The sequence below is a fragment of the Dermacentor albipictus genome, chromosome 2 (genome assembly GCF_038994185.2).
Source record: "Dermacentor albipictus isolate Rhodes 1998 colony chromosome 2, USDA_Dalb.pri_finalv2, whole genome shotgun sequence".
NCBI lineage: Eukaryota > Metazoa > Arthropoda > Arachnida > Ixodida > Ixodidae > Dermacentor > Dermacentor albipictus.
This window is the reverse complement of record NC_091822.1, coordinates 155,256,847-155,282,653: the sequence shown is the minus strand read 5'-3', so window position 1 is coordinate 155,282,653 and position 25,807 is coordinate 155,256,847. Positions and strand designations below refer to the sequence as shown.

The 25,807-nt window shown below is 43.9% G+C and overlaps 1 protein-coding gene across 1 annotated transcript in view; it reads left to right on the top strand.

Moving 5' to 3' along the window:
- The window catches only part of kz (putative ATP-dependent RNA helicase kurz), a 42,027-nt gene extending 16,220 nt beyond the window's left edge, over positions 1 to 25,807 (top strand). Inside the window, exons 11-26 of the mRNA XM_065448567.1 lie at positions 3,261 to 3,447; positions 3,989 to 4,096; positions 6,021 to 6,145; positions 6,261 to 6,357; positions 9,208 to 9,273; positions 9,358 to 9,436; positions 9,881 to 10,074; positions 11,218 to 11,265; positions 13,180 to 13,336; positions 14,865 to 14,985; positions 15,877 to 15,940; positions 16,469 to 16,583; positions 20,558 to 20,695; positions 21,980 to 22,148; positions 23,094 to 23,191; positions 25,656 to 25,807. Coding sequence (XP_065304639.1) covers positions 3,261 to 3,447; positions 3,989 to 4,096; positions 6,021 to 6,145; positions 6,261 to 6,357; positions 9,208 to 9,273; positions 9,358 to 9,436; positions 9,881 to 10,074; positions 11,218 to 11,265; positions 13,180 to 13,336; positions 14,865 to 14,985; positions 15,877 to 15,940; positions 16,469 to 16,583; positions 20,558 to 20,695; positions 21,980 to 22,148; positions 23,094 to 23,191; positions 25,656 to 25,738 — 1,849 coding nt within the window. The 3' untranslated portion in view covers positions 25,739 to 25,807. The remainder of the gene's footprint in view (positions 1 to 3,260; positions 3,448 to 3,988; positions 4,097 to 6,020; positions 6,146 to 6,260; positions 6,358 to 9,207; positions 9,274 to 9,357; positions 9,437 to 9,880; positions 10,075 to 11,217; positions 11,266 to 13,179; positions 13,337 to 14,864; positions 14,986 to 15,876; positions 15,941 to 16,468; positions 16,584 to 20,557; positions 20,696 to 21,979; positions 22,149 to 23,093; positions 23,192 to 25,655) is intronic.

The window sequence follows — 25,807 nt, the reverse complement described above, 5'->3', positions numbered from 1 at the left end:
AAATGTTATCGCACAGCGCGGAACGCGTCTGCATGTATCCGAAGTTTCTGGAAAGTTATCGATGCTTCTATCCGCTGTCTGTTGTCGCCGAACCTTGTGTTATCTGATTTCATCGCTTGACGTGAATGGTGTAGAACTTTGTAGAAGGCATGCGGGTCCCAACGATTAGTCTGGAACATTCGATGACTGCTGTATAAAAGCCGACGCGCTTGACCCGCTGATCAGATTTTCGACGATCGCTGTCCGTGTTCGCCGCTATCGTTGTGCTATAAATTTAGCCTGTTTTTGTGGGCACAGGTTCGCCCAATAAAAGTTAGTTTTGTCTTTCACAGTATTGCTACTGTGTTCTTCAACGTCACCACCATGTGAAAATATAAAATGTTCAGAGGCCACGGCACAAGGGATGTGCTACCCGCATCACAACAGAGGCTCTCTCCCATAGCCTTGACCAACACCTTCAAGTGACAGTCCTCTAACCGTTGTCTTCATACTGGAGCCAATGGCTCGCCTCTATTTTAAAGCCACACTTTCTACGCGAACCCTCCCAGACGTTGTTGACCGTAGCTGCTTCCGGTGGGTGCTGGTGGTGATGGTGGTGATAAACTTTAATAAATATTGAGCCATATCTTAAGCTATTCCCGGGTTGGCCCTTGGTCTCTTGAAGTGGTCGGCAGTCGGTGACGTCCGGCAACTTCCGAAGCCCAGCCCACCAGCTGCTTTTGGACAGCTGGGTCGGAGCTGGACACCGCGACCTCCCATCGCTCGAGGTCAGTGAGTTGACATTCTGATGGCGGCTGGAACTCAGAGCATATGTACAGTATGTGATGAAAGTCAGCTCTTGGGGCTCCGCGTAAGGTACACTCTGGAGAGAACAGCCCTGGGTGTATTAGTGCTAAAAGGGCGGAGGAGAGAAAAGTGCGAGATTGTAGCTGGCACCACGTCACCTACTCTAATTTAGTGAGTGATTTGTGAGGCGGAGGATAGTGGAGTTAAAGCCCCTCCATACACGTTTCCGCCGACCAGGTTAAGTATCGCCAGCCTGCCCTCCTCCTCCATGCTCTTCTCCCACTCACCCCCTTAGCTTCCGGCGCCAAGCGGAACTTACGTAGCTGCAGCTTCCTGTTTGGAGTGAAAGTGACGCTATGTTTTTTAGCGTTGTTTACTTTCGCATCGATGGAGAGGCTTTAATTGCACCAGCTGCGGTTTAAACTGTGAATGCGATTCCATCCAAGAACCACCGCCTATTGTAACCAGCGATCAGCTCGTGTTCGCGGCTTCGCATCAACCTGCGACGGGTTGTGCCACGAGCGACAACGTACAGGGGAATGTAGTGCCTGGGCGCTTGGAGACCACTGCCGTTTTTCGTGCATTTGGAAAACAGCGACCGCGAACTACTACTTCAGCGGAATACAACAGCTTGTCCCCTTTGCATTCTTCTTATCGTGACTGCCACAGTTCTTCCAAGCACACGCGGCCCTCTCAACATCGTCTAACAGCAGTGAAAGTGGAAATTCCTGCAGCACAACTCTAGGAAGCAGAAACCCTGAAACCGGAAATTTTTAAACTGGACATGCCGGAACCGGATTTGGTGTGAGGGGAAAAGGCGGTGCACAACAAAGGTTGTCGCTACTTAAGAAAGCGTCAGTGGCACCTGGATGGAGGGGCTTTAAGTGGAGTCATTGCTCTCTGTAGTGGAGTGAAATTTCGTGGTATGTGACCATTCGGTCACGGGCGCTCCCTGGCTCGGCGGCTTGCCCTGCTCGGTAAACGTACGCTCGAGTGGCTGGATGCTGGTTTCTTGCCTAATAGCTTGCACACGGGGACAGCACTCGTATACCGAATTGTCTTACACATAGCTCTATTTGTAATACTGCCACGGATGTGTTGGAGACAGGTCTCATTCTCTAAAGAATTTCGCAGCAAAAGAACAAACGGTTCTTAAATATTTTCACTGCAACACATGTACACTTTCACGCATATTTCTTTATTAAAGCGAAGCTTTCTGTGCCTTCTTTTCTGGGGTTTGGCACGTCTGCTTAGTCAGATTCTTGCAGAATAAGCTGTGCTCGTCCTGTAGGTAGTGCCTGGGCTGATCCCAGAGACGGTGTAATCCACAGTCACGTAGATCATGTGGTTCGCTGGTGGGAATTTCCATGTCATGCTAATTCGCTGGGCAGCCACGCAATCGCTGTGCTGCCAAACGTAATGCAGAATGTCAACAGGTTAAGAGCATTTAATTAACCGCTTCACGAAAGCTTCCTTTCACGTAGATTCCAAAATGTCTGTTGGATCTGCAAAATTTTTGGTCAGGACCTCTGACATGTGACCCCCTACCTTCATTTCATGGTCCTCCTTTTTGCATGGAGCATTTAGGAGATGGTTTACACAAAACCATCTCAATATTTCACGGGAATCTGCAAGTAGTTTGCATAGCTGTTGGCTGTTTGCGCACTATGAGCATGCGATGCTGAAGTGCCGCTTATGTAAAATCATCTGGTGGACTGAGCAGCTCCTGCGCAAAATAAAGGGTGCTCTTTTCTTAATTTCAGCTGTTTCTGCATCACACGTAAGTGTAATGCTTTTCAGACATGATCATCACTGTCTGATCTATATACCGCACTTATCTGTTTCCAGTACACAGACCTGATGAGGGGAATACCTTAAAGTGAATGGAAACATTCTTTTGGCGAAATTGCCCCAATGGGTTTGTGCGAACTCTGAGGTCATGAAAGTGTGTTGCATAAAGTTTTTGCAAAGTGATGTGAGTAACACTAGCAAGGTATATAGGTATGTCATTTTAAGTTATTTTTTCTTCAGACAAAACATCTTAAGTTTTGTTTTCCAAGAATCAAAAGCATAATTCAGCCTAATTCTGTTTTATTGCCATCAGAACTACAATTCCTGTTGAGCAGTGGCAAATGCTGCAACCCAGTTGTTAATGTTACCAATGAATGGTTCGTCCATGCCTACAAGTTAGTTGACCAAAGTGGCTGTTTGGGCATATTGGCCCAAGATGATTGAAGCTTCTAGCACACAACAAGACAAGAAGTAGACATGGAACACACAAGCGTTGTACTCGGTGTATTTCATGTCGACTTCTGGTCCTTGTCTGTTGCACTAAAGGCTCGAATCAGTCCAAGGAAGTGGCTGCCATTAGTCCATTCATATGGCATACTTGCCCATGTGTTCTTGGTTGCAAGTCAAACAGGGTATTACCACTTCTCTGTGATGCCATATCTCGCTTTTTGTTATCATTGCAGCTATTCTGTGGTACCCTTAGACGAAGGGCAGCTTGAAGAACTTGTAAAAGACAATGATCGAGAGGATGGGGATCTTTCCTCCTCTGAAGAGGATGACCTCATGGAGGAAGTTGCTCCAAATAAGAATGTTCAGCCACTTACGGTTCTTCCTCTATTCTCCTTGCTTCCCTCAGAAAAGCAGGCCAAGGTTTGTTCCTTGCTGTTTCCTTAATTAAATTTCTCACAGTTTCCACCAATGTCATTGTGCCTAGGATGTTGAAAAATAGGGGGCACCTACTCTGAATTGCATAATAAATGTTCACTCTAGCTGTTTCTTGGTGTTTAAGATAAAAAGCGACCTCTCTAATTGTAGTGTTTATTGTATTAGAGATGTGCGTGCACTTTAGAGTACTTGAGTCTCTGCTTTCACCTTGAAAACATCTTCATCTGCCTTCGCATGCGCCGAGCTTGTTTACGATACAGTGTGTCGAAGTTTTCATGCATGCGGTGTCTTGCTTTACTGCTATGAAAACTGTTTTTGTTATTGTCACTTTGTCATGTCTAACTGGCGACAGTTGGCAAGGCAAACATTTTTTGTGCAAACTGAAAGAAATTGGGTTTGTGAAAAGATATGAAAGCGTTTGTAATATTCCATTTGCAAATGCATTTCCTCAAGCAAATATTGATTTGCTCTTGTGACGTTCTCATTGTCGTGGTTTTCTTAACAATAGCACTTCTGATGTTCGCAGGTGTTTCAAGCCCCACCAGAAGGCACCCGGCTGTGTGTTGTTGCAACCAATGTTGGTGAAACATCCCTGACCATTCCAAACGTTAAATATGTCGTCGATTCTGGCAAGGCAAGATCTTGGAAATTATTGTCTGCTAATTTTGCACTTGCTAACTGTTTTTTCTGTCTGCACCTATTTAACATTTCCTTTCATGCCGTGGAGATTTTTTAGAAATAGCAAAAATTTCATTAAATCGATGTTTATGTATGTGTTGCTCTGGTGGTGTGGACGCAGCGCATGTAATATGCCAATGGCCTCCAAAATACTCGATCTAACGAAGCCATATTTTACGAAGTTCACAATCTAACAAAGAAATTTCCATTCCCCAGCAGGTACCTACAGAGTTGAATGTTGTCATCAACCCGAATTAGTGAAACTAACTTGGGCAAACTCAATTTAACGAAGTCTTTCTAATTTTGACACAGACGTATTTTTCTTCGAGCAATGCACTATCGTACTATCGTGTACTATGCGTTAAAACATCTAGGTGCCCAGCCGCGGCCCTAGCTTTATTTTGATGAGGCTGCACGCTGGCCCCCATGCATGGAACTGCAGACCCAACACCGCCTCGGTAGGGGCGGCAGTGGTTGCTTTCGTTATTTCATAGTTTATCCAATAGATTGCTGGATTAGCGGCAAATATGATGCCGCAGTAGCTTTTGCATGTCGCTACATTACAATTTTATATTTTGATGGACCGAAAAATTCATTTCTCGATTTTGCAAACTTCCCTATTTAACGAAATAATTCAAGCATGTTCATCACTTCGTTAAATCGAATTTCAATTGTAGTGGTGTAGTGGAGTATAGGGACCTTGAAGATGGGGAATATATAGACTGGTGATTGTTGAGCATCTCAGAAAACTATAACTGTTTAGTAAAATGAGCCACGTCCAGGAAAACAGCCAAGTGAAATTGACAGCTTAAGAAAATATGTGTGTCGGCTTCTGCTCGAAGCTCTCTGCAAGCAAAAAGAAAATTTGTTTAAAAGGGTAGGCTTTTACTGCTAACGTGGAGCACTCGGTGGGAAAGCGCAAGCAAGAATGTGCTGGTCAGAGTTATACAGCCTGAAACTTGTTTGTTTGTTTGGCTGTCTGTCTGTTCATCTGCTTGTTTGTTTATTTATGTGTACGTTTTGATTTTTCTCACTTGGTACTAGTCAACACATTCAGTGTTGTCACAGATGTACAAGATGCCTCTTAGTCACTGTTTGCAACTTTTTCAGTCATGAAAATTTTCCTCAAACTGTTGTAGGAAAGCTGAAATGTAAAGATTAATTTTCTCATCATTGGGCCAACCACACGTGCCCCCCCCCCCCCTACCTCCTGTTCTTTTTCATTTGTCTGCATTAGTCTTCATTTCATTATATTTATTTAGTGATTTTAATGTTTGACTCCTCGATAGCGATGAGGAAATCAGTTGAAATCTGCCTTTACGTAAAACTGCTTAGCCTTGCATGCAGTATTTCTGCCTTGCAGCTGCTTATTTTTGTACATAAATGCAGGCAATGTTTTGCATTTGCTTGACTCCTTTGTTGTTCACAATTACTGAGACAGGGTTCACTGACATATCTAGCTCTAGTTTCGTATCACAATAAGTAGTTTATTCAAAGTGTTTTTTGCTGCTTACCCTCTACATCCCAAGTTTATGCTGCACAGTCGTTGTGGTTAATGGTTTGCATGCCTTGGAATCAAGTTATTTCTTCTTCTTTTTTATTGTTGCTACAAAAGCCCCAAAGCTCTTTTGTGTTTTAAGAAGATATCCTCATGGTCTGTGTACAGGCTTTCCTAGGCATAGGTGCCATTCAAAAAGTTTGCAACTGAAGTTTCAAGTGAATTGTTCTGACAGAAATTGAGCTCATGTGGATGTTTCTCCTTACGTTGCAGAGATGAACTAATCAGTCTTGTTTTTCAGAATTCACTCACATTGTTGGTGCTTGTCTTGTGTGTAGAATGGTCACTCTCGAATAAGTCGAGTGTGCAATACCTTTTCCAGGTGAAAATGCGCGTCTACGACAAGGTGACCGGAATATCTGCTTTCCTCATATCCTGGGTCTCAAAAGCGTCTGCAGACCAGAGGGCAGGCCGAGCGGGCAGAACATGCCCTGGCCATTGCTACAGGTCAGCAAACCCGTATCCCCCCTCAATGCATTTCTAGTTTGTCGCAGCCAGAGCACAAAACCTGAAAAAGCTTCGTGTCTCCCTGTTTTTATCTTTCCTTCTCTTTTCACCCAAGGTTGTACTCATCAGCAGTGTTCAACGATGAATTCCAGAAATTCACGCCACCTGAAATAACTCGAAGACCCGTCGAGGACCTTGTCCTGCAAATGAAGGTTTGTTTTTTCGCCATTCTCTGAATTGAATGATTGCGGTTGGTCACGACCCTTTATAGACGAGTATCGGCTATAGGCAACCAACCAATGTGTGTGTGTGTGTGCGTGTGTGTGTTTGTGTAGTTGAAGAAACGAAGGGGCACACTTAAGGAAATTGCCTGTTTAATGGTTTAACGTTTCAGCCGTGGCATGGCCTTTGCACGGCCAAAACATTAAACCATTAAACATGCAATTTTCATAAGTGTGCCTCTTTGTTTCTTCAACTGCCTATGCACTGGACCTACAGCACTTTTTCTTGATTTATGTGTGTGTGTTTGTGTGTGTGTGCGTGTGCGTACAGTCTATGCTTGTTACAATGGACCTGCATACAACCGACTTGCGAGGGCCAGTAGACGATCGCAGCTTAATTTCGCTCGCACAAGGGAGGAAGGCAGGGCAGAAACGCGCCGTCTTCTTTCGTGGGCGAGGCGAGAGAGAGGGGGTTCTACTATGGCGGCTGCCGCTTACTGCGCGGCCGCCGTATCTTGAAAGCCATCTGCGATGTGGACAAAGTGCTCGCTCGCGTGGGCTATCTTGAAAGCAATCTCTGATCTGGACAAAGTGCGCACCTGCGCGGGCGCCGTCTCTTGAAAGCGATCTCCAATGTGGACAAAGTGCGTGCCCGCACAGGCGCCGTACACTGAAAGCCATCTGCGATGTGGACAAAGAGTGGACCGTGCGGGCGCCATATCTTGAAAGCGATCCAAACAAAATGCACGCCCGCATGGCCCTCATCTTCAAAGCAATCTGCAATGTGGACAAAGTGCGCCCAGTGCCGGTAGCTTCGTATGCATAACGTTTAGTTCGCATTGAAGCGAGAGACAGCACGAAGGTCAGTTCGCTCACTGCTGCTGCCGCGCTTATCTTGCTTAATTTGCTATCGCAATCGATGCTTCACCTTTCGGATGTTACTGCGGCTTTGTTTTTCACATTGGAAGTTCGTCACTCACTCTTTGCAATAATGTTAGATATTGCAACGAAAGTGTTGGAAGGGAGGCGTTCCGGATATTACGGACTTTGGATGCAACGGACGTCTTTTGTTGGATTATCAGGGTCCATTGTAACAAGAGTATATATATATATTTTTTTCTGCATAGTTTCAGTTTTGAGTATGGAGTCCTTGGTTAAATGTCATGGGCCAACAATGAATAATAGGCAGTGAGCACCATTTGTATCGGACTAGGCCAGGAAGGGAGGACAAATAGGAAGAAGTTGAGTGGGTGACTCATCTTTTTGAAAACGCAGTCAGAGAAGAAAGAAGAAAGACCGGTGTAATCCATGGCAGCATTGGTATCACACAGTTAACGTAGAGGAAATGCAATGTACATCTGTTTCACATTGGTTGAGGACTGTCTGCACAAGTTCTACGCAAAGCCTAGGTATCTTGGGCTGAAGCTCAACTTCAGAGCTGTGCTGGGAATGCCCGCAGGCAAGCACACCTATTGCTGAAAAAGTTTACGTGAAATTGATATATAAATATATATATATATATATATATATATATATATATATATATATATATATATATATATATATATATATTCCTTCTTTTTCGTTTAATATCTTTATTCTCTTTGTATTTTGCACATTTCGATGAAGACTAATCATTTCCTTCAGGTATTTTTATGTCTTAGCCTTAAAAGTTACTAAACCATGTTGAAATGGGTGTTGTGCCATGGCATCATTTCTGTATTAACAATTATAGTACACGCAAGATATTCAATAGGCAACCAATACCAAACACATCACAAACCTCTACTAAACTGGTCACAGCATCTCCCGTGTGTTCCTTGCGTCACACATCGGTAGCCATCTGCACCTCGGGGATGCTGCGCTGGACGTCTTGTAGTTGGTAACTTAAACATTTCTGCACAATCTTTGTATTATAATACAGATGCCTTGCGATGGCTTCGGCTCTACAGCTACTGAATCTTCAGGATGGGTTGACATTGTGTTCTTTGAGAAAACAAAGTGACATAAATCGAATGCTCTGTACAAGTTTGCTTTTATTTATGTTTTGCTGCATAAACAAGATGCAACTACCAGCGTTTTGGTATGATTGTTTATCATTGTTGAGTGGCTAGTTGTGTCTATCGCGCACAGTCAATATGTTAAGGGCTCACTCTTGCTGCTGCCACGCTTATCTTGCTTAATTTGCTATTGCAATCGATGCTTCCATAAAACTGCGACTTTGTTTGTTTTTTACTTTGGAAGTTCGTCACTCACTCTTTGCAATAATGTTGTTAGATATTGCAACGAATGTGTTGGAAGTGAGGCGTTTCGAACTTCGGATACAACGGACATCTTTTGTTGGATTATCAGGGTCCGTTGTAACAAGAGTAGACTATATGTAGATGGAGTAAATGTTTGTTTTTAGGTTTTACAGATTTAAAAAATATATATCATGGCCCATAGTACAATTCCTCCTCTTCAGGTGGATTTCTTGGAGGCTTGTATATCACTTGTGTAACAAATCACAAATGCTCTGTTAGCACTGATATGCTCAGATAGCACTGAGGATCTTCGTTTCCACAGTCTTAAGAAGCATGTCTCCTGAATTTGTGAATTAGCAGTGTTAATTAGTGGTTTTTGTAGGTAAGCTAGTTATTGATTGTGGTTTGGTATGTGATTGATGTCTGCCTCTTCAAGTAATCCAGCTGAAGTGGCTATCTGCGACGAATGATTCTTGAACATTCTGTATCGCCAAAAGGAAACACAGGTGTTGCATAGTCACCATGTGCTATTGTGTGAAAGATGGGTTTTCACATAGTACATAACTGATTTTATAATGCTTGCTTCTTACATTGACAGGCAATGAACATAGACAAGGTTGTGAATTTCCCCTACCCCTCACCACCTGATAAGGAAGCTCTCAAGGTAAATTGTCATAGTCAGTTGCATTTTGCGGTGCTTTTCTTTATGTTTGAGATGTATTCACAACGGCACTCTCCTGTTTTTCAGGCTGCTGAAAAGAAGCTGGTCCTCATGGGCGCTCTGGAAGAGCTTCCCAAGCCAACACGTTTCAAGGATCTGCCTAAGTGTATGCTTGTTTCATTTCCTTCTCGTAGCATAAATGCATGGTAGTGTTTCTTTCAGGGTTACAGATGACATTGCACTCTTCTTGTTAGAATGGCAAACAGGGCTCACGTGGAATCTGCACGAGCTCTGTTTCCTGTAACTGTGTTGCACTATGGCTCTTCATCTCACGTGTGCAGTGGGGCACAAAAGGAGTCTGTTTGCTTGTTTTTCCATTGCCCATGAAGCAGGCATGGAAGGTTTCAGGTATTCGTTGTAGAAGTCCCTGAAAGCTGTGTGAATTTTCAAGCATGTGTCATGATTCCTTAGTTGCACATGCTGATCTCCACTTTCTATCTTCTTCTCCTTATTCCTCCACTTATTGCCACTTTTGGCACCCCACTTCAGCACTTCCAGATTCCAAGCAGTTTGCGTCATTTCCGACTCCTATATTTGTTGTGCCTTCCAGGGGAGTGGAGTGCACGAATTACGCCCCTGGGGCGTGCCATGTCGTGCTTTCCTGTGAGCCCCCGCTATGCTAAGATGCTGGCCCTGTCACATCAACATGGTCTGCTGCCTTACATCATCGCTGTGGTGGCTGCCATGACTGTACAGGAAGTGTTCATCTCCATGGGATTCTCCTCTACAGAAGGTGACAAGCAGGTATATTGTTTTTATTGTGATATCAATGATATTGATGCTCCAGGTGCAATTCTGCCGTCGCATTGTGATGTTCCATATAAAGTTGAAAGCGCAATAACATTGCAACCATGCGCCGTATGTTGTGGGTGCGAGTGAAGGCATGCGAAGGTGAACCCAGAAAGATGATGGCTCGATCTCGCACGTGCAAGGGAAGGAGGCGAGGAAGAAGTGTGCCATTTTCCATCGCACGCAAGACAGGGAAGGCGGGCATTCTACTTTGATGGCAGCAGTGTGTGGCATGGCCGAGCGTGGCCATGTGGAAGCGATCAGCGGTGGGTACAGAGTCTCGGCGGGCCGTGGGCCGATAGCTTGGTATGCACTGTGTTCTCGCTGCTTAGTTCGCATTGAAGTGAGAGGCAGCATGAAGGGCTATTCGCACGCTGCTGCTGCCGCTCTTTTTCCTGCCACTGCTTTGACAGCGAGTGTCCGCAATCATTGAGTGAGAAGGGTTCATGTTTGCCTGTACGTGTGTGACACCGTGCTTGTTAATTTATTTAGTATTCAAATGTTTACGAGTTTATACGGCCAACGAAACTGCTATCCTTGCTTCGTATAGCTGTCTAATAATTTGCTATTGCAATCAATGCTTCGCCTTTTGGGCGAAACTGCGACATCTTGCTGTTGGTGGTGGTGGTGGTGTGATTGTTTCCATGGGGTTCGCCTCTGCAGAAGGCAACAAGTAAGTATGTTGTTGTTTGACTACAGTGTGTGGGAGGGCTTGTGTTGCTATGACATTTCTTTTTTTCTCTAGCTTATTGAATTTGACTTCTGCTTTCTGCTTTCATTCAATTTGTTGGCTTATAAGTGAGACAAACATTGTATTGCGTGTTTTCTCTTGACTTGCTGCCTGCCACTGCTTGTTTGAACTCAGAGTCTACATTAACAAATAAATGAACAAACAAATAAAATTCATCCTGCTCTTTATTCAAATGGAAGCTGTGTGGCTGTATCACTCAACACATGCGTGAACTGAAACACAACCAGCAGTCTTCTGAGTGAAACTGCATTTGTACTTGTTAGAAAAAAAGGAATAAAATTTTCATGTGTGACCATCAAGCTGCAAAATGATCTATACACCCTGAGCTTTTTGTTTTTCCTTCACAGGATAAACAAGCAAAGTGGAAGAAAGTTCGAGAAATGTGGGCAGGACAGGTAAGCACATTTTGCCATACCTGCGTTTGTTGACTGAATTGCCCATGTTGCTTACTGGGTTTAAAAATAATGTGGTGTGTTTTATTGTGTAAATGATGTTGAACCTTGTGGTTCCGCTGCGGTAGCTCTTGATTGATAGGAGTTCTTGCTTTCGCTGTCGACAGTACTGCATTGATAACTGTGTTGCACATCAGTATTCATACATTCTAACATTGGACTGGTGTATTTGCATGAACACACAGGCATTCATAATGCATGCCTACCAACTCTCCCAAACTTTTCCCTAAGCTTTACGAATTTGGGCTTGTTCTGAGATTTTACTAAAGTTCTGTAGAGCTTTACGAAAAGGTTTCTGTTTGTGAAAATGTTTTATAGGTGTTGAAGGATTGGGCATCACAAGATTGCAAGAAAGGCGTACAAGAAAGAGAAGTGTATGTTACCATTGTCACCCTAGTGCGTCATTGCAAGATGCCATATGTTAGGGCGGTACTTGCTTCAAGTTTATTCATACAAGTTCCTGAAGCAGGCAGAAGCTGCAGCAGCAGAGTCACGGAATATGTCACTGTGATCCAAAAACAAAATGTTGGTTTAATGCTCTGGCATTTCTATAGTTTGCTGCTCGTGCTTGTATGCTGCACTTTGAGGCAAATCATCCTAAATAAAGTGTGTATGTATCCCACAAAAAGTCTGTGCTCAGGACAAACTAAAAAGAAAATAAGTGCATGCTATCTGCTGCCACCTCCCCTCTTTGTCATGTCGACAGGATTTTTACTAATTTTAATGTTCACGGGTTAGAAGGCATGATACTAAAGGGATTTTTAGTACCTCCAGAGCCGCATGTAGGACACCCACCCCCTTTAACTTCATTCTTTCTCTCTCTCTCTTTATTTTTCCAATGCCTACCATCAATTCAAGAGGTGGGAAGGAGCAGAGGCAAAATAAAACAATCGAACCTTGATATAGGGAACACCGATATAACAAATTATTGGATATAACAAAGCAGATATAATATTTGGTTGGCCATGGCTTATTAGTATTATCCTGCTATAATGAAATAATCAATTTGAGATCCAACACGGTATCGGGTTATAGCAAAGCAAATTTTATTTTGCATGTGCCTCAAGATGTCAAATGCATTTGCCGATTGGATTTTTCATACACCTGATTTTTTTTGGACCTGCGCGATTTTTGTGGTGCCGCTGCCTATCCGTACTACCAATGTGTGGTGGCAAAAACCGGAATTTTAAGCTCTGTAGGGTGTCCGAAATTCACTCTCAAATCTCACTCAAACCAAGAGGAATGGTGGCTCAATGTGCACGCCCAATGTTGGAGGTCACGTGCTAATGTGCGCTCTAGGGGAGTAGAGCGTGCGCACCTCCACTTCAAAGCACAGCTATGGCTCTGCAGGGCTGTCTGCATGGCTGAGCGCATATGTGGTCTACACGCCATATCTAGGAGGTAGTCTGCGGGCTGGTGAAAAGTTTAAGAGTGAGCCGAGATGGCTGATGGCTTCATGTGTGCTGTGCTGCACGCACCTAGTATTGAAGATCACGTAATCCTAAGTTTCCAAGGCGCCGTGACGTGAGAGACACCAAGCGTTCATTCCCCGCTGATGGTGCTCTTCATCATGCTAATGTTGCGAGAGCGTGTGTTCATTGTCACCGAGTTAGATCTGTTCACGTTTGCCTATGGCTGTGTTACATTCTATTTGCTAATTTAATTAGTAAGTGAATGTGCACTACAATTTATATGCCTGATAATTTGTGTAGTTTAATGCTTTGCTATCGCTATCAATGCTTTGCCCATTGGGCAAAACTGTGACTATATTGTGTAGTTGAGACTTACAAGAAATTGTGCCCCTTGGGTCCTCATATTCTTCTGACTTACCACTACTGATCTGTTGTCTTTGCACAGGGTCATTCTCTAGCGCTTGGGGATGTCATGGTGTTGCTGAAAGCGGTTGGCGCATCCGAGTTTGTCGGCTGCACGGCTGGGTTCTGTGAGAGCCACGGTCTGCGTTACAAGGCGATGGTGGAGATCAGGAAGCTTCGCATACAGCTCACAAATGAGTGTATGTCTTTTACTTTGGACTTGCCAGCACACTTGCTCATCATTGGGTTTCCTTTGAACCGTAGAAGTAGAGACATGTTTGGCGTCTTAAAAGTATCTGGACGTATTTTACTTTGGACTTTGTGGCATACTTGCTCTTCAATGGGTATCCTTTGAATCCTAAATGTACAGGCATGTGTCACATCTTCTTTTTCTTTTTTAATGCTCGTTTCCTTAGTCTCTTCTGTAGTGCCGCTGTGGCATTGACAAAAATGCTGAATCTTTCTGTCAATGTGAAATTGCCTGCCCACCAATATGTCTGTATGAGGTGCTTTTTACTACAAGTAAAGATTGGGGTGGAGTATATTCTAGCAGTATGTAAAACAATATCTTTCTTTACGTTTTATAATCCCTGTGATAAGTGTTCTGCTTTTTATGCGAAGCATATTACGAGAGCTCAACCCAGCTCCTCAGGCGCGGCGGTGTCGCCATGAAACCACGTGACACCGTGACGTCACGATAGAGGAGAAGTGGCTTTGGCTCAACTCTTGCAAGACGGGCTGGGTGGGAATCGAACCAGGGTCTCCGGAGTGTGGGACGGAGACGCTACCACTGAGCCACGAGTACGATGCTTCAAAGCGGTACAAAAGCGCCTCTAGTGAATGCGGTGTTGCCTTAGAAACGAGCTGTTTCTAAGGCGTGCGTCTCTTGCTCAGGCGCACATTTCGTTGCCGCGCCGAACGCTGCTTTGCTCGACGCTCACCGCGTCCAATGCGGGGCGCGTAGTCGCTGCCCTGTAGCCCATTGTCTTACACCCCTTGGCGGGTCGACGGGAACGCTGTCGCGTTCCACTCTTGAAGGCGAAGCAGTAATGCATGAGTTGTTTCTTCGTCTAGCCGAACCAAATATAGCCAAGCAACAGCAGTTCACCAGGCTAAACAGTGGTTCAACAACTAAAATAAAGGCTAGTATGCTTCGCATCCTGGGCTTAACCTTACCTAAGCCACAGCCATTTTTTAACAAATATTATTATCTGCCTTTTGTTGATTTTTCATTGTGTGGTGGCCGCATTGTTTGGTAATTCATGTTCATGGCTGCAGCAAATTTGCATGTCTTACGTGAGTACCAGAAATGTATAGTATCCTGATGTGGATTTTTCGATTAGTAGTTCTGCTGTATACATAACAGTTGCTAATACTCACCCCATTTGTCATGTTGTCATGTCCTTGCAAACTGCTGTAGGCAGTAGTAGTAGTAGTAGTAGTAGTAGTAGTAGTAGTAGTAGTAGTAGTAGTAGTAGTAGTAGTAGTAGTGTAGTAGTAGTAGTAGTAGTAGTAGTAGTAGTAGTAGTAGTAGTAGTAGTAGTAGTAGTAGTATCAGTAGTCATACTAGCAGTTATAGTACTAGTACTTCTTTTTTCTAATAGCAAATACCCACTCTGCAGGATCAGCAAAGAAGCAGCTAGTGCAAAGAGAATAAATTACGATAAAATCTAGGGATTAGGGATTTATCGCAGCGTCTGCATTTTTCTTCCTTTGTGCTTTATTCAGTGAACCTACTCATTCCCAACCTGAACCTGTCAGTCGACCCAGCCATGGAGCCACCAACAGACCTGCAGGCGAAGCTCATTCGTCAGGTTCTGGTCATGGGCTTCAGTGACCACATTGCCAAGTATGTGGCATGACTATCTCTGGACCCTTAAATTTCTGGACCTTAAACTTAAACTGGACTTAAAACTTCGATGATAAAAGAAACTTTCTATTGTTTCTGACCTATACTCAAGTGGCCTTAGCCAAACTTATTTCGTAAATCAATAAGTGTGAAAATCTCTGAGTGACCTTTGACTGCTATGAGACAACATTGCCCTCTGCAACTTGTTTCTGAGGTGCTTCTTATACATGCTAGAAAAGGTGATAGCATGCATAAACCTTCAGGAAGAAAAGCACACATATTTATTGAGACAGACAGCCTTTAAGATGAACTCTGCTAAGCCGAATTCTCTGATAAGATGGAGAGTTCAGGAATATTTTTTTGTTTGCTATATGTTCATGGTACTTCTCTTGAGCTGAACTTTGATAAGACTAATGGCTTTTCAAGATCTCTTCATGTTGGTTTTAGAAGGGGAGTCTATTGTGCCATGAGGATTCAGTGCAATTCTTTTTCAATATACTGTGTAATGAAAAGCTATTGTGGGAGTTTGTTAATTATTAAAAGAAGAGGGGTGACTTAACTTTCTCACATTACCTAGGCATTTTGTTTATCTTCATATTCGAGCTCTTCCACTTTTCCTCCATCACCCGCCGTGGTTGCTCAGTGGCTATGGTGTTGGGCTGCTGAGCACAAGGTTGCGGGATCAAATCTCGGCCACGGCGGCCGTATTTGGATGGGGGCGAAATGCGAAAACACCCGTGTACTTAGATTTGTGTGCACATTAAAGAACCCCAGGTGGTTGAAATTTCCGGAGTCCCGTATTACAGCGTGCCTCATAAGCAGAAAGTGGTTTTGGCACGTAAAACCCCATAATCAAATTTTTTTTCCTCCCTATCTCCTTTTGTCGTATAGGAAAATCACGGATGAAGAGAGGTGCAGTCAGACGGAAAACGCCATTGCAAAGAATGCCTACAAGGTGAGCTACGCAAATTGTAGCACAAACAGCTGTGTGCACAGCTAAAAAGCTTTGTTGATGGCTCCCGTGTAACAATGAGCTCTGCAGAAATGCATTGTTTTATTACTCATTTGAGCCTCGTGCAAATTTGCAAGTGTGCTTCTTTGCACTGGACATTTGCCCACCTAGAGGAGGCATTGGGCGTGCTGCAAGTAAAGATGAAATGCTGGCTGCACATGATGGGGCTTATCTTTGCCGAAAGGTTTCATCACAAGCACGACATCTACTTTTTTTCATGTCACAAGACAAGGAAACTGTACTACCAGTTATTGTGAAAATGGCAATGCCACCATTGGTTTGGCAAACTGCCTCGCAGGACGGTCAGCTCTACAATTACGAAAATGGTTCATTGAGCACAAACAAAAGTTTTCGCCGGCTATGGCTACCGTTGGCGCCCTGTGTAGGAACTATGCAGGCATTGTTTTTTTGTACTTTTTCTTTTCTTCTCAGTGTTTTTTTTTTTTTTAACACTTCACTTTTGCCTTGCAGAGCATGGAAGTAGATGGCCCCGTATTCATCCATCCCAACTCGGTGCTGAGCAGCAAGCAGCCGCCATTTGTTCTCTACCAGGAGATCTTTGAGACAACCAAGATGTTTATGCGAGGTGAGCACAGCCACATGCGAGAGCACCTTGAACCAAATGCTTGTGCTATTTCACATGGCTTTTAGAGATAGGAACAAGCAGTAAGGGGATAGGATATGTGATATTATAAAAAAAAAGTAAACGACTGTCTTTGATCAATTGTCTTTGGTCGGTCTGAGTGGTGCTCTTTAGGAGCATAAAATAACACTAAATTGTTACAGAAATAACCTGTCGCACATGATTAGGAACACACTTAGAATAACTTTATTAAGAAATGGGCATGGGCAGGGCATGTAATGAGGAGGGAGGATAATCGATGGTCATCAAGTGCTATGGACTGGTTTCCAAGAGAAGGGAAGCGAAGGAGGGGACGGCGGAAAGTTAGGTGCGCGGATGAGATTAAGAAGTTTACAGGGACAACATGGCAAGATTCGAACTAGAAAGTTGTAGAGCACTTTGCAAAACGTCAGATTAGACAGTTTCTAACTTTATATCCATTAAGTATTACAGTCGAACCCGGCTATATCGAACTCGCAAAAAAACGCCTATCAGTTCGATATAGAGCATAATTCGATATAAGCCTGCTAAATAATTGGATGCCATAAAAGCACATACCATTTATGAAATCACTTTATTGATGAAACTAGCTTCGTTTCGCACGAAATAGACCTGCATTTTCTTCTGCTTGGGCAATTTCGCTGCGTGCGAGGCACGCACTTCCCCACGTTGTCTAAGGAGTCGGAGCAGCTGAGGCCGCAACATTCCGCCTTCGCGCAGAAGCACCGGACTAGTGCGAGCGCACCAATCGCTTCGGAGGATGTGGGCCAAAGACGGTCGTTGCTTTCCTCGTTGTGCCCATTTTCACTTGTGCTCGGCACGATGCCGGCAATGTAGTCTTTGTTTCCGGGCTCTCCTGTGGTCGCAACACCATCATTTGCGCTCACAAACTCGTCCACCGTTGATTTGTCAACAGCTTCCGGAAATTCTGACACCTCGCTCCAAACTTCGGCAACGACAACGGCTTCATCGCATTAATCAGAATTTACAGTCATCACCGAGCACGCGGAAGTCGGTACGGCTTAAGCAATTTCGGATGAACCACTCGTACACGGCCGCGCGTACGCGTTGGGCGCCACAGGCACCGGGTCGTGAGTTCAGCCGCTTTAGCCCTAATCTCCCCCTTATTCTTCAAGATCGTGCTGAGAGTGCTCCTCGAAATCTTGCACGCTGCGGGGACATCCGACTTGTCACCGCGTTCGACCCGGTTTATTATTTCGAGCTTCACGATGAAAGGCGAATTCTGCCGCCTCATCACGCCAACACTGCGGGAGAACGCGCACACAATGAATCAGATAAGCAGCGAGACAACTAGCACTTTCGCCACCTTGCACGACGAGGGCACAAGAGCCTCTGATTGGCTGTCGGAGCAAGCGCTGCGGGCGGACGGGCCAGGATCATTTTTTTGTAGGGTGGTGTCGGCGGCTCCGAGGTAGCGCAGTCACGTAGGGAGAGCGGTTGGATGGAGCCGCGCCGCCGGGTTTTCCCTTCACCGCGAGGGAAAGCCAACTTCCGGGGGCACTTTTCGCCGTTTGACGTTCGATATATAGGGAGTCGCTACTAGTTTTGTTCGATGTATGCGTAATTTTTGCTATATATACTCATTGTAACTATACCGTGTCCAGAAATTGTTCGATATATGGAATAATTCGATGTAAACGGGTTCGATATAGTCGGGTTCGACTGTAGTGTTTTTCAGCTTACTGCGGATGTCCGCGAAATACAAAAACATACCACGTGACATACGTGCTTGCGCGCCGTGATTGAAGTGCTCCTGAACTGTCCGAATACAAATGAACGCAGCATCTAGCAAGGCTAAATCCTATGTTTGTTTGTGCACGGAATGCTTGGGAGCAGTACAATCACGATTTGGAAGCAGCCATGTCACGCGGTGTTTTTTTACATTTCGCAGGTATCCGCAGTAAGCTGAAAAACACTAATACTTAATAGATAGAAAGAGAAACTGTTTATTCAGACATTTTGCAAGCTGCTCTGCAACTTTCTAATTGGAAATATTTTCCTAGCTTCGTAGGTTCAGAAGTTGGTTAATTAATCTAAGTATCTGATTAAGCAAAATACAAAAAATAGCCTGACATACCACATACAAAAGTGAGCAACATGCATTATGTCACGTCATCTGAAAGTGCATCGGCATATTTTTAAACTCTGGCTAAAGTTAGCTGAAACACCCTGTATATATACACTATATATTTTGCATTCATGGAGTGCTAGCGTCTGCAGCTGATGATACCGGCTACTCATGCTATATTGTGTTCATGTTTTCTTTTTTTTTTTTGCCAATTCTTTTAGGTTTTGCATAGGTTAGGTTAGACTACTGTACTGTGCATTTCGTGGAGAAGACTTGCCCCAAAAGTCTACCTTAGGACCTCCTCTGTTATTGCCATTAGCAGCACACTAAAACCTTGTTATAACAAAGTTGAAGGGGTAGCCAGAATTACTTTGTTATATCCATTATTGCACATACTGCAATATGATCTCTATGAGGATTTCAAGAGCAATTTCGCCTACTTCATCATATCCTGTTTCGTTGTAAGGAGGTTTGACTGTACATGCTTTTGTAAAAGATCACAATCTATGCAAACATTAAAGGGGCCCTAAAACACATTTCTAACTAATCGTAGAGTGTCCTCACTATTAAAATATGTTGTTCCATCAATCTCATGCCGCGAAATTATTTAGGCTGCAGCTCTTAGGCGCCCATTCCTGCAGCAGGCGTCTGTGTTGGCGTAACACATGAAGGATGAAAGAGAGAATGTGGAGCGCAGTGGCAGATGTAGATGAAGAGCAGATGAAGAGCATGTAAGGAGGAAAGAGGAGGAGGATGGTGCAGTTAACAACGAGGTGGAAATCGGAGGAAGAGGGTAGGGCGAAAGTGTGAGAACAAAAGTGTAATGCAGTGCAAGACTGGCTCTGTGGTGACGATGGCCACGAGGTGATGCCAGAGTAGAGCGTGTTGTCTGGAAACTCTGTCGGCGGCGGCTGCTATGAATCGCGCGCATGCGTCACCCACACGCTGCCTCTCGCGATCTTCTAATTAGCAAGGCAGTCGTGCCACACTTTGCTCCATTTGCAATGTGCCGCACAAGACAGATTGCCCGTGCGAGTTAATGTGTCGAGACATGAAAATGCGTATAGGGCTGCACTCAAATTTTGCATTAGGGAGTATCGTAATCGTCAGTGAATTTTTAAAAATTGTTCAACCTTAAGTGGAGCTATGGCACTGATACCCGGCTTTTTCTCTCTTTTTGTCTCCACTGGCATACTAGAAGCTACACAGCAGAGAAGCCAAGAGGGCAAAACCCTAGCCAAAGTTTAGTGTCGTGGTGGCAAAAGGGCTCGTCGCGGCACCCTGTGGAGGCCACAGTAGACTATGCTATGCAACACGCCGCTGCAATCTCAAAGGTCACGTGCAGCAGACGCAGCTACATGCACTGCTAAGATGAAATTATTTTTGTCTTTTTGAGATTGCGGAGATAAATAATTTTCATTTGTTTAACTCACAATTGGCAGTTATGTATTACTGAGCATGTTCTCGAAATCTATCATGAAATCACCACATAGAATTGGTCAGCCAACTGCTTTTGATCAGCTTTCTATGATGACATTGCGGATACGAGAGCAAGTGTCTGTTCACTGCTTCCGAGACGAGATTGGAAATTCCCTACTGCATGTAGTGCAATAATATTTGGCTCACATGTTCACAGGAGCCTTGTTAACAGGTCGGCAAGATTTCTTGATGTGCTCAAAAAGTGTTTTGGGGCCCCTTTAATGTTCGACTTGGAGTCAATAGGGGCTGCCAATTGCTGCATCGGTGTACCTTGATACACTCTAATAAGGTGGCTGTACCGAACTCCGCATGTAGTCATCACATGCACTAAATAGATGCATTCTTATTTTTCTACTATTACGTGTTTCAGTGGTTGCAGAAGTCGAACCCGAGTGGCTGCCTGTTTACGCACCAAAGTACTGCACGTTCTCATCTCCTTTGGAAGATCCACCGCCACGCTATGACCGCAAGAAAGACAAGCTCCTCTGCTCCGTGACCTCAACGTTTGGTGAGAACTCGAATCGTGGCGTTTTTCTTATGTTGCCAACTTCAGATAACTGTCCTTAGTCCACAGACTTTTATTGCTGCTCCAAATAAAGGAGAGCTAGAAGTGTTGAACCTCAACTGATAAACTTGTTTGTGTGTTAAATGTAGCATTGCAGATGCATCATACTCTGTTTATAATATAGTATTAATTCGGCTTTGTTGGTTCAACCTATTGCGAGGAATAGCGCAATGAAAACACGAATTGAATGCGTCTTACGTGTGGTACGTGCATTGTGTCCTTCTTCGGTCCTTGTTTGATCTGCACTATTTCTTGCGATATGTCTACTTACAAGCCTGGTCTACCTTTATGATCTGAAACAGTGTCTTTGTGTGAAAGAATGTATGCAAAACAAACCAGTTTTATACCAGTTTCTCATTTTGTTATCGCTTTAATTTTGTTGGTCTTTGTGTACCACCCAAGTATTGGAGAGTGTCCCACACAATGCCTCAAGCAAATTTTATTGTTTAAAGTGGACGTCAATGGTACTAACCTGCCAGTACCTACCAGCTTAAAACATTTTGTACTTTATTGATATTGCAGTCAGAAATGAAACTGTGTGATCTTAATGGTCTCCAGTCTTGTTATAGCTGCTATTAAAAACAGTATCGCACTGTTACCACTTGGACTGCGAATTTTGTGAAAAAAACTTTCCTGATAATTTGTTGTGTGGGACTGAATGGCAAAAATGAATGTCTTGTAATTAAAAGCCCTGGGCCTGTCCAGCTGTTGACCACCGATGAACAACACAGAACAGCTGTAACAAGGATTATGAAATAGGCTTGGCAAAGGAAGAGTGCTGCTTAATTCAAGCAGCTTATATACTTTTCATAATTATCATATAATTATTTGATAGATATCACCTAACTATTTTAAATGGCTTTTTATCGATTAACTTGATAATGGACGTTTCAATCGACTCCTTACTTTCAACGCTAATCATGGGCACTAGATTTGGTAATGCAAATGGGCGTAATGTAAGACAAGCCTGTTGGAATCTATGCTAGGTGATTGATTAAATGCTATGCAACTAACGGTAATGTGTGAGTTAGTGTCATTTTCATCCTATGCAATGTCTAATCTAATGCAAATTATATATTGTTTTGAGCAAGACACATGCCACGCATGACTGCAGTACATAATTCGTGCAGTGGCGAAACGGGTCACACCTGCCTTCAGTGCGATAGTCCGTTCCTTTACTGCTTGCTATGCACCAGCGTTATATGGCTGCGCGTGTGCCTCTTACAGGACCCCACACATGGCAGATGGAGGCTGTGGAACAGGAATTCCCCGAAGGCCTTGACAAGTTCCGGTGGTTCGCACGGTTCCTACTCCAAGGAGACGTACTTCCCTTTTTCAAGAAGTACAGCAAACTGCTCCTATCGCCGCCCATCACTATGATCAAGAGTTGGGCACGGTCAGTTCAGTCGCCAATAGTTTGCAGTGTTGGACAGCAGTGAGAGGGTGCTATGCTGCACCTAGGCTAGGTTTTGCAAAAGTAGAGAACCTGCAGACCTTTTCGTCCTTGATCTGTTGGTGCTGCCGCTAGTGCATGTAAAAAAACATACCTAATCAGGAACGGTTGCATGTATAGACAACATAGCAGACCAGAAATTTGAGAACAGTAGTTTACTCTGGTTTGTTGAATTTATGCTTCTCTAATTGGGAGCACCCTGTGCATTTGCACTGTATAAAATGTAATCAATTTCACTTGCCCCTTACACACTAGACAAACTGCTGTAATGAGGATTATCAGAGTGCTCAACAGCATAACAGACCTGCAGTGAATAGTTTGCTTGAGAAATTATTCATCACTATTTTCAAGGAGCCAAACTAGACCATGCATAATAGATGCAGGGGAAGTGGGGCAGCCACAGAGCATTGCCCAGCTCACTTCATTAGTGTTTGTCTTATAGCATCTCCCAACATCTTCAAGGCAGTGATAGTTGAATGACTACTCCCATATTCAGCTCTGCCAAAGAGCAAAGCTTGATGATGTATCTGTGATCAAATTCCCTCCATCATGTTGCTACCACTGCTCTTTTCATTTCATTAACCTTTGAAGCAGCTGGCCCATTTCAGAGGCCTGGTTTATTTTTTTTTTTCCACTCTTGCTTTTATTTAGAGGGTTGTCTCAAATAGGTGCCCCTCTCCGCTGTTACCCGAGTTGTATGACAAGAGCCAGGGCAGCTCTTGCACTCTGAAGGTGACCTTTGCACTTGTGCCAGGCATGCTTTCTCCCTGCTGTGGTTTGTGTTTCCGCATTTGCCACCGGGAAGGGTCCCGCATCTAAAAATAGTGTGATCGGTACTGCTGTGTGTATTGTTGAATTGTGGACTTCTGTCCTTGCGTTTGTCTCCAGGTTGCAGCCCCGGACCGAACACCTACTGCAGGCCCTTGTTTCCCAGTCTGCTGACTCGAGACACAAGTTGCACGACTTGTGGGACAGAGAGCCAAAGTGTGAGCAACCCGTCATTTACGTACCGCTTCCATATAATCTCCTCCATCATTACCTATGCCTCAGTGATAATTACAGTGAAGCCTCACTGACCCTCAAAACATATTATATACCAGTACAACCCTCAAAAAACATTTTCTGTAGCTTATCTTACACCTTCATAAAGTTGACAAACTTAAGCATGCTTGAGTTATAGCAAGTCGAACTCAGTGAAGATACAGTATTGATAGATGCCATATTCAAGTGTGTTTGACTGTTTCTATACTATGTACATGTGCTTCAGTCATGCTTAGAAAATTTTGATTAGATTGTTATCAGTGATGATCAAGACTGCATGTGTGGCATTACATTCAACATATACTAGTAGGATGGCTACCTAGCATTAAAAAATGCATAACATTCACTAAAGCAGTGACTGTTGTGAAAAACAATAGTTTGAGTTAACTAGACAAACATTGGTCCGCAGGCATGTTTGAGCATTTCCATTCTCTTTGCAAGGTTTAAACATGGAAGACACATTTCTACCACATTTTCTTAACCCGCTTTTTATTTTTTTCTGTGAGCTCTCTATTTCATAACTCTGGAATTCCCTTGGTTGCACCAATGTGTCAAGTTAATGATGTGCCGCAAGTTATTGGAACAATTCTTCCCACTTGCCAACTTCTTTGCTCGCATGAGCCGCTTCCCATTTGTGCATAGGGTTGCTGTATTTAACAGCCTTCTTCTACTGCACCCTCAGTTCCTTGGCTGCAAGACCTCAACTCAGTACTATTCTGTGACTTCCTTTTCACATGTCATTTTCTTTTGCCACTGAAAACGGCTCATCATTTGCTTCTCCTTGCGAATTTAGTTTGTCTCTTCACACTGCATGGCCGAGGCATCTCGGTCTTTCCTCTTGAACATTGGCTGCGGTGCGCATTGCCTTCACCAGTCTTTTTATGATCTCTCCCCTTGTCGGGGTTTTATAGTGGTTGAGAATGGCGCATAGGTCCATGTGCATGTTTTAAAATATGTATAAAGTCGACTCTCGTTACTAGTGGACCCTGATAACCCGATCGAAAATGTCCGTTTTATCCGAAGTCCGTAATATCGTAAACGCCTCACTTCCGAAACTTTGGTCGCAATGTGTAACAACATCATTGCTAAGAGTGAGTGACGAACGCCCAAAGTAAAAAACAAACAAACGAAAAAGTCGCAGTTTCACCCGAGAGGCGAAGCATAGATTGCGATAGCAAATGAGTAGACAGCTATGTGAAGTAAGGATAGTAGTTTTATCAGCGGTATAAAGTTGTGAATATTGGCCTACAAACTAAATTAGCGGGCACGGTCACGCGAGCTCAGGTAAACATGAACACATCTCGCTCGACGACCGTGGAAAGTTGCTGTCAAAACGTTGGAATGAGGAAGCGTGGTACCAGCAGCGAGCGCATTGACCTTTGTGCTATCTCTCGCTTAAATGTGAACTAAACATGAAAAGCACAGCGCATACGAAGCTACTGGCTGTGGGCACACTTTGTCTACATCGCAGATCGCTAGATACAGCGCCCCTGCGGCGCCGTCTGTCTCCCTTGTCTGCCCCTGTGCCTCGCATGTGAAAAAAGATGGCGCGCTTCCCTCGCGTGCAGTATTGAGCCGCGATCATCGGCTGACCCTTGCAAGTCAGTTGTCAGCTTATGTCGACACAGCAAAAGGACGTTTTGTATGCCCAATTTTGACAAATATTGCCACAAATTTCGTCCATTGTAGCACAGTAAAAGCAAACTTTGTTGCACTAATAAAATATGTAGAGCAAACGAAGGTTGAAATATGGTCCATTATATCTGAAAGTCCGTTGTAAAGAGCGTAGTAAAGAGCGCAACTTTGTAAGCAGGCTTCTTTTTATCAGCAGGCAGACGTAGGAAACATGATATTGAGCTTTTAACTGCTATACAGTAAACTGGCTGCCACTTTTTCCCGGGGGGGGCAGTGCAGCCCTCCACGGATTCCTGGTGGAGTGTCGAGCGAAGTAACATTTCCATACAGGCGTTATTCTGTCTTCTTTCAGCAGCATAAATAACAAGTGATCTATATTTAGTCTCGCTAACTTTATGCAATTGGCTTGCATGAGCCAATCGGTAACAAGAGCCAGTTGTGCATTTCAGAGGAAGGCCTACAGTTGATTGTATGCCAGTGATCCTTCCCTTTCAGTGAATGTCACACGGAGGGTGATCAGTGACAAACAATTGGCGAGTGCTACTTCTGTTTTGTGGTTGGTTGGCAATACCTATAGCTTCTACTGCACTGTACATAGGTGGCGAAGCTGAGTACAGTTTTGTGCATGTGCAAATTGCATTGTGCATATGGATCCCAGACAGTCAGTAGTTGTTCTTTGAATTGCTTCAATTTAATGCTGATGCAGAATCTGTAGTAAACATGATCGTGTTCAGCAGCAACTGTTCTTTTTCTCCTTGCATGGAAACTGAGCAGACCTGCTGAAGGAATACCTGGAGTGGATACAAGAGAGTCTTCACAACGAAATCGCCCTAGCGTGGCCTCCAAAGCCGAAGTGAACTTGCTCATGTTCTACCACCACGTTTCATGTAAATAGCGAAATATATTTTAAGTTATTGTTTCAAAAA